Raw genomic sequence first — 12023 nt, forward strand, 5'->3', positions numbered from 1 at the left:
TAACATTTTTAGTTTATATAAAAATGGTCCCCCTAATGACAGGCTTAAGGGTCAGTTTTTATTAGTGATGCTCAGTTGCTTCGTCCTACTTGCGTAGCACATTTCAATAACATACTTAAACTAAACTTTATTAACAGGAGAGCAGTCATTTGATTGTTCCACAGGAACAAGCTATTCTTAAAAATAATACTTTCAAACATTAAATGGTGCTGCATAAGTTCTTTATTAAATACAACATGAAAGTCATTTAGTATTTGAAAACTCATAGTTTACAAGTATTATTACAAAATAAACATCTTTACAAACTAGATACAATTCAATTACATTTTAAAATAAATTTTAAAAAAGCCTGGCAGTTACATTAGTTTTCCCTTAATGATTAAGAAATTCTTTCTTAAAGCTTGTTCTGTAAATGTAAAAACTATTCTGTGCCTTAAACCAGGCAATTAGTTATCTTTAATTTTGAGATATCTTTAAAAAGAAATCCAGTCCAACTCAAGATCAACTCATTACTTCCCAAAGTCCCTGTAGGGTGAATCCATCCTTCAATTTCTCTATTGCAAGCCCCAGTTCTTCTGAAAATACTGGTTCACGATCTTGTTGCTTTGAGGGAGGTAAAGAGGATGAGATGGGAATAGAGAAGAAGGGCAAGGAAGAAGAAAAACAAAACAAAACAAAAAATAGGTTTCACATAAGTTTGTGAATACTAAATGTGAAAATATAGAAAAAAAATTTCATATACTATCAGTGTGGTCCTTACCTTATTCCCATCAGCAAAATAAGCCTATGTGAGAAAAAAACAAAAACAAATAAACACAACATATAATACTATACACATGTTAAAATATCAACATATGATATACTAGATCAGTGGGCTAAAGGTAACTGAATATATTTCATGTTCTTTTATTGTGTATCTAATAATTTTTTCTCACTATTTCTACAATTCTGGTAGCACAATTCACTTTGGACAATCATTACTAATGTCTACAAGTTTGTTTGTTTTTAAAATCATTTTATTGGGGGCTCTTACAACTCTTATCACAATGCATACATCCATCCATTGCATGTCAAGCACATTTGTACAGTTGTTACCCTCATCATTCTCAAAACATTTGCTTTCTACTTAAGCCCATGGTATCAGCTCTTCATTTGCCCCTCCTTCCCCACTCGTCCCTCTCTCATGAACCCTAGATAATTTTAAATTATTATTTTGTCCAATCTTATGCCATCCAACGTCTCCCTTCACCTACTTCTTTGCTGTCCGTCCTCCAGGGAGGAGGTTATATGTAGATCCTTATAATTGAGTTATGTTTTAAGCTCTAAAACTGTGCTTTGTAATTAATATGTAACTAGTATTGCTGACTTGAAAGGAAGCAAATTAGAATGACTTAGAAGCTGTAACCTCTCTTTTCCTTGGTTTAGAAGACGAGGCTCTCAAAACCCCAACAAATTCTATAACAACCAACCAGTTCCCAACTGTCCCAACAAATGCACACATTGGAGGTAGAAATCATCTGTCACTAAGATTTTTCATACTAATTTCACGCCTTTGTTGCAAAGTATTTTTTTTCCAGAAAGGCTTTCTGGTTAGATTCAAAGACCAAAGTATGGGGAAAACACTTATTATTATTATTTTTGGTTATGAATTAAAGAATATTAATTTGGAAACAGGAGAGTATACTGTTGAAAGCATATCCTTCCTTTAAAATTACCTATAAAGATTTATTATATATATAAAAAGATTTATTATGGAAAATGTGAATAAGATAGGTTAATCTAGCTACAATTTTTAATGTTTCAGTATTATAAAGTTGGAAAAAAATTTTCAGAGCTCTGATATCTTCTGAATAATTGTGTTCTAAAACCACTTCCCAGATTAGTAAGTGAAAAGTATTACATAAAAAAGTCCCTCACTGAGGAAAACAAAACACAACTTATATTTATGAGAGCCCCAAGTTCTGGTGTTTTACAGACTTATTATCTAATTAAACACGACTCAGATAAAAGTCCTACGAAAGTCAACAGCCCTGCTCTGTGATGCTCACCACAAAGGCGTCTGTGTGGTTATCGGAATCTATTTCTACATCATCTTGAACTTGTTCAACTGTCAGAGCTTCAAGGGGCTGTGGCTGAAAATTAACACATGTAAAAATGCATCAGAGATACAATATTAATTAAACCATGTTAGGAAAATACACTTTGAGAATTTTCTTTAATTAAGAAACGAAACTTTAAGAATTTTCTTAAAGTTAATAAAATCTTAGAAAAAAATCATTTCATAATTTATATTTTTCTATCAAGACTAACTTGAGCAATGAAGTTAGGAGACTTATCTGGGTAGGCGTCTAACCTAGCTGGGCAAGGATCCAGGGCAGGAATGGATGATGAAGCAACTGGCCAGGGGAGAGGTGGCAGGTATAATCAGTGACAGTGTGGAGGCCATGCTTACTGAGCAGGGTTTGTTTTTCACGTTGATGAAAACAGTTTAAAAGTAAATTGTATACAGAGTATTTAGATGTGAACTTGACAGATTTGTGTAAAAACAAGTCAGCAAACTCTTTATTTCACATACTGAACAAATGTACCTTCTCTTCCATCTCATAATCCACTCCAAATATAGGACTGGCAGAATAGACTTTGTGAAGGGAATTAATTTCCTTAACTGATTCTTGCAGTTTTTCTACAGGATCTATTTTGAAGCCAAGAACATAACCTCCACTCTGCAAGATAAGAAAAGAATAAAACGCACGCATAAAACAAGCCTAAAGAACAGCATTTACAGTGTATAATAAACAATAGCTCTTAGTTTAAAATACAGTATGTAAGGTCATCTTTTAAATTAAAATGTTTTATTATGGAAAATGCCAAACAAACAAAAATAGAGGAGTACAATGAAACTCCGCTAGCCACAGCCTCCACTTCCGAGAACAATTAGCCAATGGTTTCACTTAATCCAGAGGAACGATTCTGGATTATATCCAGGTTATCATTCCAATTGTATCTAAGCTGATCTTGTAAGATTTAAAAACAAAACAAAACACTGTAGGTTGTGAGGACCGCATGAACTAAGTTTTTCTTGCCTTGAAGAAAAGGTATGGGCCTCCATTAAAAGGAGATACACAACAACCAAAAGCTATCTGCTCGGGGATTAGGAAAGAAACTTGTCCACAATAGGCCGCTGGAGAAGGCAGCCTTCTGTCTCGTCCTCGAGGCAGAAACAAGACTGGGGGCACATATTGGAAAAGGGGAGCAGATGCTTTGGGCTAGAGCAGATGATTTTGAGTTCAACTTTTTTTTTTCTTCTTGAGTTCAGCTTCTATTTCTCTAATTTGCAGCATGATGCTGGGAAATGTACTTGCCGTAATCTTTTAACGCCTCAATCTTCTAATCATAAAATGCTTATTAAATTGAATTAAATCACTTATGTCTGATACTGGATACAGTTCCTGGCACATACGTAGTACTCAGAAAATGGCTGCTCCTACTCTATAGGCCAGAAAAGGAGTGAGCAAACAATTGTCTTCACATTTAGAAATATTTCATATCTAAATCAATGTTACATCTAAATATATTTTTACAAAAATTTGGCATAGTAGTTAAAGGATAGTCACCTATGCGTATGAGAATAAAATCTCAAACAAGTATGTGTTTAAGTCTACCTCTCTGCATTTCTCAAAAGCAGTTTTGGGAATGAGTCAGACCAGGTAACAAAGTGGGCCCACCACTTTCTAACTTTGAGATCATAGCCAAGATTCCTAGCCCTTCTAAGTTTTCCTAACTGTACAATGGGAATAATACAGTAAATGTGTCAAAGAGTTGTATAAAGAATAAGATAATGCATGGGAAGCCAATGATACAGTGACTTTATACCCATACCCACTGCTGCCGAGCTGTAAGGACCCTGTAAGACAGAGTAGAACTAACTGCCCCATAGGCTTTCTAAGGCTGTAAATCTCTCCTGAAGCCTACAGCCTCACCTTTCCCCTGTGGGCAGCTAGGTTTGAACCACTGACTATTGGTTGGCAGCTTGGCACTTTACTGTGCCACCAGGGTTCCTTACTGACTTAATGCCATTATTAATAAAAAAATAATGATCACCATAATATTAATGATAACATCATCTATTGAGGAGCAACCATAAGCAAAGGATTCCTCCTTTGGGGGCAATACTGTAATGACTTCAAATCCTTCAGATAACAATATTATATTATAGCTAATATTCTTCTTGATTGCAAACTAGTTATTATTATATAAAACTAAAAATCTAGACCATCATATAGTTTAATGATCACCCAAAGACTGAAAAAAAGTAACTTAGCTTACCTGCTGAGAGCTTTCTATGACAAGAGCTAACCCAAATTTTGAATCTCTGATCTTTATTGAGCGCTAGATGTAAAACAAGAGAGAACACAGGCAAAGTTTGGTTGGCTGGTAGCAGTGACTGTTTGGTGTAAGAGTGTAACCATTCACACAGTAACTGTTTAAAAGAACAGACTTCTCCCTTCTCCCTTCATTCCCCTCCCACAGCAGTAAGTGGATGAAGACACACGGAAACCGGGTGGCAGACTGTAATACAAAAGGAGCAGCCAGCTCTAAAATACTACAAAATTCTGACCCATGTACTCTGGACAACTCCCCTGCCCCCAGTTCCGGAGAGTCCACGACTTATCTGGATATTTTAAATGGCACTAATTAGTTAAAAGCATCTTTTGTGACTCCTAGGGCTGGGCTAGTTTTGAAGGGTCACTTGTGCCTTCCATGTCTCACATCATTATATAGGTGGCTAAGTTCTTCAAGTACCTATAGTCCTTTTTTTTTTAATGAACACTGTTATTCTTTCCATCATTTTTGGCTAATTTTAAGGATAAAAATCATAATAGAACTCCTAAAAGCTGATATATAACTACAAAAAAGTCAATTCTATTCATAATTAAGCACTTCAAGTACAAATATCATGTATTTTTTCTGCTATACCAATGATCCAACATAAAGGTAATGTGTATATATATATATATTTTCCCTTTACTTCCAGAGTGCAAAGTGGTTCACTTTTTCTAGTATACCAACAACATAACATTAAGGTAATTATGTACCCACATTTTTTTGACTTCTCAAATTTTCATATCAGTTAAGACTGGGGAAGACCAAATATGCTTAATGTCATAAGATCAATGCAACCTGAAGGAGATGGACACCAGGAGGAGGGAGGGGCACAAAGGCAGGTACAGGGCAGATAGGAAGTGACATAAAGCGTACTTGCTGACAGAGTACGGGGGAACCACGCAGTGTCTAACACTACGACTAGCAGACCAGGCTCAGAAAAGGGCAATGGGTGGCAGGGGAGGTCATACCACACGTCTAGACAGACAGGCATTAGAAATGGAGAGAAATTAGGTGTGAGGGTCGGAGGGAGAGAGAAGAGCGAGCGGTAAAGGCTTTACTGACAATTATTATAAAAACCTGGTCTTCCTTCTCGATTTCTTCACCTCTCTCTAGGAGTATACACATGGCCAGAAAAGAACCACAGCATTAGCACAATCTAACCAGGCGGACTGGGGTAGAAAACAGCAGAATAGATACATAGCTACATGAGTGGGGTCAAAGCAATGGCTGTGTCCTCGAGCCGAAGTTAGAAACATGACTGTGGCAGTGACAGACTATGTTGGTATCAGATGGCTTGTTGTCGGGCCAGGATGAATTCATTCCAGAGGCCAGTTTTAGCCAGAAAGCTCCTTAGAAGCAAGGATGGTGAGACTTTAGCTCACGTACTTTGGTCATGTTCTCTTAAGGGACGAGTCCCTGAAGAAGGGCATCACGCATGCTAGAGGGTCAGTGAAAAAAGGGAGACCCTAGTAAGACGGACTGACACTAGGGTGGCAACAACAGGCTGAAGCGTTGCAAGTCTCACCATAAGGGCCTTAGAGGACATAGCAGAACTGCGTCTTTGGGTTTCTAAGGTGAGGAAGGTGCAGGACCGGGCAATGTTCCCTTCTGCACATGGGGTCACTCTGAGTCAGAATCGACTCTTCGGCCCTTACCAACAATTCTTAAGAAACAAACAAACCCCACCTTGTTTAAAGAACAGAAAACACTGTGTGGTTTATTATTCAGTAATTACATGCATAAATGCAATATAAAAAGCAATTAATATTACATACACAAATTTATGAAACCACCATGTACACTCTGCTTGTTAGATCTTTCCAGTCTGGATTACAAATTCCTAAATATTTTTAGTTTGTTACACGTGTAGAAATCAGCATTCAAGAAGCAGCACATTAAACAGAAAATCACCTTTGTCCTGTCAGAGTCTATGATTGTCTGATTCACGTGCTTTTTACCGAGAAGACTGAACACTCTGGATGGCCACTACTATGCACCGGCTGATGATTTTCATGATTGTTAGCTCTAGCACTTAGTACACAGCAGGTGCTCACTATTTGGAAAATGAACGATTACATTTTAAATAATAAATCAGAAATCAAATAATTTAGCAAAAGATGGACTTAAGAACAGTAAGCAAAGAAATTTGCCTCCTGATCCCAGAATTGTATTTAAAAACACATTTTTCCAGATATTGAAAACATTAAATCTACTCAATAAATAGTTATTGATTACACAGCTTAGTCTTAAAACTACTTATGCCCTACAAAAATAGCAATTATCTTATAACTTCACAGAATTTTGATGAACCATTTTTATGTTATATTTTACACTGAAAAAAACTGCAAACTTACTATCATAACATCAATTCTCACCCTAAGGGCCCTAGAGGACAGTGCAGAACTGCCTCTGGGTTTCTAAGGCTGTAAAGGCTCATTTTTCTCCCATGGAGCAGCTCGTGGATTAGAACTGCTGACATTGTGGTTAGCAGCCCAACACACTAATTATGCACGAGGGCTCCTATAAGTAGCCCCTTACATTTAATTAAATACTTCAGTTTACTGGAATTTACTTTTCATTTCCCTGCATCACATACTTATTACAGCAGCAGCAACGGCACAAACAACCAGTCTCAGTTCTTATCCTAGATTTTATTAGCCTTAATTGAACTTACACTAAAAGTATTATCACAATAAATCACCTGGATTCCTTTTCAAAAAGCAAAATTGTAGTATGAATCCTGCTTACAATACATTCACAACACTAATAATTTATTCTGCCTTTAAACAGTTTAGGAGCAGAAAGTGGCAAGAGAGCCAAGATAAACTGGGTGAGTCAGTGTGTTAAAGCCATCCCAAGGGGCCACGACATACTTGCGTGATGGAAAGAAAAGGCTGTGGAAAATGTTAGCAGCTAAAGTCCTTTGAATGGAATCTAATTAGTGAAAATTTCAGAATTCAGCATATTTTTCTCTTAATCTAAAATTGATAATGGTGTCACTTCACTTGAATATAGATGTAATTGAGACGTTAGTGAAATGGTCACATTTGATCTCACCTAATAACTGCAGCCACTTCGAAAGGAAGAGAGTGAACTCATCTAATCTGTTAACTGCTGAACAGAAATGATTTACTCTACATTAAAATAAGGCCACCAAATGGCTGTACTTACAATTTGCAGGTACGGTATACTGACATTAAAACTGTCATTCATATTGGCATGCCACACGATTCTCACATTGGTAACAAAAAAGGTTCCCAAATTTCCCTGTTGAAGAGAATAATGAGAGATACATCAAGGACCATTTGTTTAGATGCTGTTTATTTCCTAAAACAACAACAAAAAAATCTTTTTATCATACTAATAGACACTATCAGAATTGGGCCCACCTAAGACCTCAAAACATCCTTGCTTCTCAACGCCTTACTTGGGCTGTGCAGATTTACCTGATGCAATGTGTCATTTAAACTCGACTATTGCTTCCATGAACACTGATTGTGGATCCAAGCAAGATGAACTCCTTGGCAACTTCAATCTTTCCTGTTTAGCATGATGTTACCCATTGGTTCAGTTGTGAAGCTTTGTTTTTTCTTTACATTAGTTGTAATCCATACTGAAAGCTGTAATCCTCGATCAAGGTTGTACCATCTGCATAACTTAGGTTGTTAGTAAGTCTTTCTCCAGTCCTGATGCCAACATTCTTCCTCATATAATCCAGCTTCTCTGATGATTTGCTCAGCATGCAGACTGAATAAGTATGGTGAGAGGATGCAGCATTTCCCTTTTCTGTTTAAACAGCTGCCTCTCGGTCCATGCACAGCTCCTTCATGAGCATAATGAAGTGTGGAATTCCCATTCTTTTCAAGGCTACCCACGGGTATTTTTATCTTCATAGTTTTATTGATATAAAATTCACAAATCATATACTGCCATTGTTAAAAGTCACTTTTAAACAGAGTTGTATACACATAATCACAATCAGTTTGAGTGCTCCCACTTCCCTTGTGTCCATAGTTTGTTATGACCCACACCGTCAATTGCATAGTCAATGAAATACAAGTAAAAATCTTTCTGGTATTTTCTGCTTTCAGCCAAGATTCAGCTGACGTCAGAAATTATATCCCTTGTTACATGTCCTCTTTTGAATCCAGCCCGAATCTCTGGCAGCTCCCTCTCAATATACTCATGCCATTGCTGGATGATCGTCAGCAAAATTTTACTTGCATATAATATCAATGACATTGTTCTATAATTTGTACATTTTTTTTTTTTAGAAATTGGTTTTTAGTTTCCAGCAACCAAATTCCATTTTTCAGATGTCCACGGTACAACAGCTTAAGACTGCTCAGGGGTTCTTCCTACCCACTCAGTGGCCTGAGCTGTTGAACTGTGGGGGCTGCAAACCAGTCTTCAGTGGCTGGCTGGGCACTCTGGCCTTCAGTGGGAACTCCTGGATCGGCACTGAGGGTACTTGCACACCTGCAGACCAGTCGACCCCCTCGGGCTGAGCTGCAGTAAACTCAGGAGCGGGAGCAGTCCATTCACCCTGAAACCCTTCCCAAGTCACAGCCTTTGCAGCAGTGGCCTGCTCTTCCATTTTCAATCTCTTCTGGGTCTCTATAGAAGTAAAGGTCAGGCATGGTCAAGCTCCTGGAAGATGGTGTCCCGAATACGCAGAACTTCTTGGGTCAGCATCCACCACAACAGGCCCACCGAGTGAGCGCCCATGCTGTTAAATGGGATGGCAAGGTCCATGTAGCGCAGAGGAAGATCTGTGTCACACAGAGCAATGGTGGGCAAGTAATCTCTGGGGTCAGTAACCACTAGAAGCTGTGGCTCCAATAAGGCTGCCTGGATTTGGTTAGTGAAGGATCCTGGGCTACAGCGCCCAGCAACTGGAGAAGTTCCAGTGGGCGCAGCCGGTATTCCTGGAGCAAGGTTTCAATGGCAACAATGGCTCAAGCTGCCAACAGGAGCTCCTCCCTGGTCCTCTTCAGGTTGATGATGGAGATGCCATCACTTTTCCTTTTGTAGATGCACCATTCATTCCATCTGGAAGTCAAGGTTGGTGCCATGTAAATGGGTTCCTTTGGCAAGGAATTTGAGGACATCCTCCTTCAGCTGCAGGACATCAAGGAATCTGGACATTGTGAAAGTTACCTTTTTCAGTTACGACAGGGACCAGGACAACACCTTACGGACCCTTCTCTGGGTAGCACAGAAAGGACCTGTAATTTGCATAATGTTGGGTCACCTTTCTTTGGAATGGGTACAATATGGGTCTTTCCCATTCAGTTGGCCAAGCAGCTGTCTTCCAAATTTCTTGGCATAGATGTTGTTTCCAGTGCTTCCTTAGCTTGTTGAAATATTTCAGTTGGTATTCCTTCAATTCTTAGATCCTTGTTTTTGGCTAATGCTTTCAGGGCAGCTTGGACTTCTTCCATCTGTGGCACTGGTTCTCATTCGTATGCTACCGCTTGAAATGGTTGAATGTTGACTAATCTTTCTGGTAGTGACTCTGGGTATTTTTCCATCTTATTTTGATGCTTCCGGCATCATCCACTATTTTACCCATAGAATCTTCCAATATTCCAACGCGAGGTCTGCATTTTTTTCATGACTTATTTTAGTTTAAGATATACTAAGCTTATTATTCCTTTTTGGTTTTTTAACTGTAGGGCTGTGCACATTTCACTATTTTATTTTACTTGTCTTCTCAGAATGCCCTTAGAATTTTTCTGTTCACTTCTCTAGCTAATTCATTTCTTCCATTTGCCTTAGCTACTCTACAATCTCTTCTATGTCCACTTTGATCTTTTCTTCCTTTCCTGTCTTTTTAATGATCTATTTTTGTTGTTGCTTTCTTTATGAATACGTATTTTTGATGTCCTCCTGTTCTCGAGATGTTCTCACAATACAGGTGGGATAGACTCATGGTCCTACTTTGGTTCTTGTGGACACGTTCTCATTTTCTTCAGCTTCAACCGGAATTTACATGAGTAATTGGTGGTCTGTTCCACAGTCAGACCAGAGCCTGATACTGAGCTTCTCCATCGCCTCTTCCCACAGAGGTAGTCAACTTGATTTCTGTGAACTCCATCAGGCAAGAGTCATCTGTACAGTGGCCAGTGTACAGTTGAAAAAAGGTATTTGCTATGAGAAAGTCGGCCTTTTAGAATTCTATCGTGATTTCCAGCTTCATTTCTATCAAGACCAAATTTTCCAACTAATGTTTTTTCCTGTTTCCAATTTTTGCATTCCAATCACAAATAGTTACCAATGCATCCTTATTGCATGTTTGATCAATTTCAGCCTGAAGACATTGGTAGAATTCCTTAATTTCTTAAGCACTAGCTTTAGTTTAATTTCTTAAGCACTAGCTTTAGATGTTTCATATGCTCTATAAAAAAGAGCAAAAGCTCACCTCACTGCAAATGTGGCTTTTTTGGGTTACGCGTACCTAATATACAGTTGTTAGTATCTATGTACACCACATAATTACTACGGTGAACTTTACATTTTTGTTTTCAAAGAAGTCTGGTGATTTAGTTTTCCTAGATTTTCAATAATAGTTGTATTGATTGGGTTTCCCTGGATAAGAATAATAGTTGTATTGATTGGATTTCCCTGAATAAGAATAGACATTATCTTACAATAAGCAGCTTTGTTCTTCAAGAGAGATCTTGAAATGTCCTTTTCGATGGTGAAAGCAATGACATTCCTCTTGACTGTCATTCCGGCACGTGAACCATATATTTTTTCTGACTCAAAATGGCCAATACTAGTCCATGTCAGTGATATATATGGGTTCCATTTCATTTTTAAGGATGTCCAATTTCCCTAGCTTCATATGCCATACATTCCAAGTCCAATTATTAGTCGACATCTGCAGCTGTTCCTTCTCATTCTGAATCCTTGCCCCATCAGCAAATGAAGATCTCGGAGCCTTTACTCCATTTGTGTCATTATGGTCAGCTCTACTCTGAGAGGGAAGTTCTTCCTCTGTCATATTTTGAGTGCCATCTTACCGGCGGGGCTCATGTTTTGGCACTATCTTTGACAATGTTCTGCTTCTATTCATTAAGATTTCAGAAACTGAGGATGTTTTGGTGCTATCTTTAGGGATTTCAGTAGTTGATTCTGCCAAAGTGCAGGACAGCCTATTCCTTCTTCGTAGTCTGTTCTCAGTCTGGAAGTTCTGTTGAAACATGTTCACTTTTGGTAACCCTGCCGGCATGTGAGAAATTAGTGGCATTGCTATAAGCATCACACAACATACAAGCCACTACAGTACTACAAACTGACAGAGGTAGTGGAAACTACTTCTAGTAAGATACATTTTTCTCTAGAAATTGATACTTGTTTCAAATATTAGTTGATAAAATATACAATATTTGCATGTACAAATAAATATATAATATATCCCACACATAAATAAATGACAAGTTACAATAATGGATTAAAGAGACAACAAATCAACTACATGCTTAATTAAGACAAGATAAGCAACTATTATGAGTGGTAGCTGCACAGCATGATTAATGTATCCTTGATAACACTGTATGGTTGGTATCTTTAAAACTGTTCACATGAAAAATGCTGAATGGGAAAAGGCTGTGTTATACTAGGGAGTACCC

At 38.0% G+C, this 12023-nt stretch overlaps 1 protein-coding gene and 1 pseudogene across 1 annotated transcript in view; both read right to left on the reverse strand.

The window, feature by feature from the left end:
* Positions 1–204: 204 nt before the first annotated feature.
* Positions 205–12023, reverse strand: part of BBS5 (Bardet-Biedl syndrome 5) — a 22982-nt gene continuing 11163 nt past the window's right edge. Inside the window, 8 exon segments of the mRNA XM_004703760.3 lie at positions 205–603; positions 761–784; positions 2049–2132; positions 2589–2723; positions 4327–4389; positions 7558–7746; positions 9585–9644; positions 10738–10786. Of these exon segments, the coding sequence (XP_004703817.1) occupies positions 502–603; positions 761–784; positions 2049–2132; positions 2589–2723; positions 4327–4389; positions 7558–7746; positions 9585–9644; positions 10738–10786 (706 nt within the window). The 3' untranslated portion in view covers positions 205–501.
* Positions 8722–9534, reverse strand: LOC105978716 (annotated as a pseudogene).

This window comes from Echinops telfairi, unplaced genomic scaffold (genome assembly GCF_000313985.2).
Source record: "Echinops telfairi isolate 266 unplaced genomic scaffold, ASM31398v2 ScPeMD7_4;HRSCAF=17, whole genome shotgun sequence".
Taxonomy (NCBI): Eukaryota; Metazoa; Chordata; class Mammalia; order Afrosoricida; family Tenrecidae; genus Echinops; species Echinops telfairi.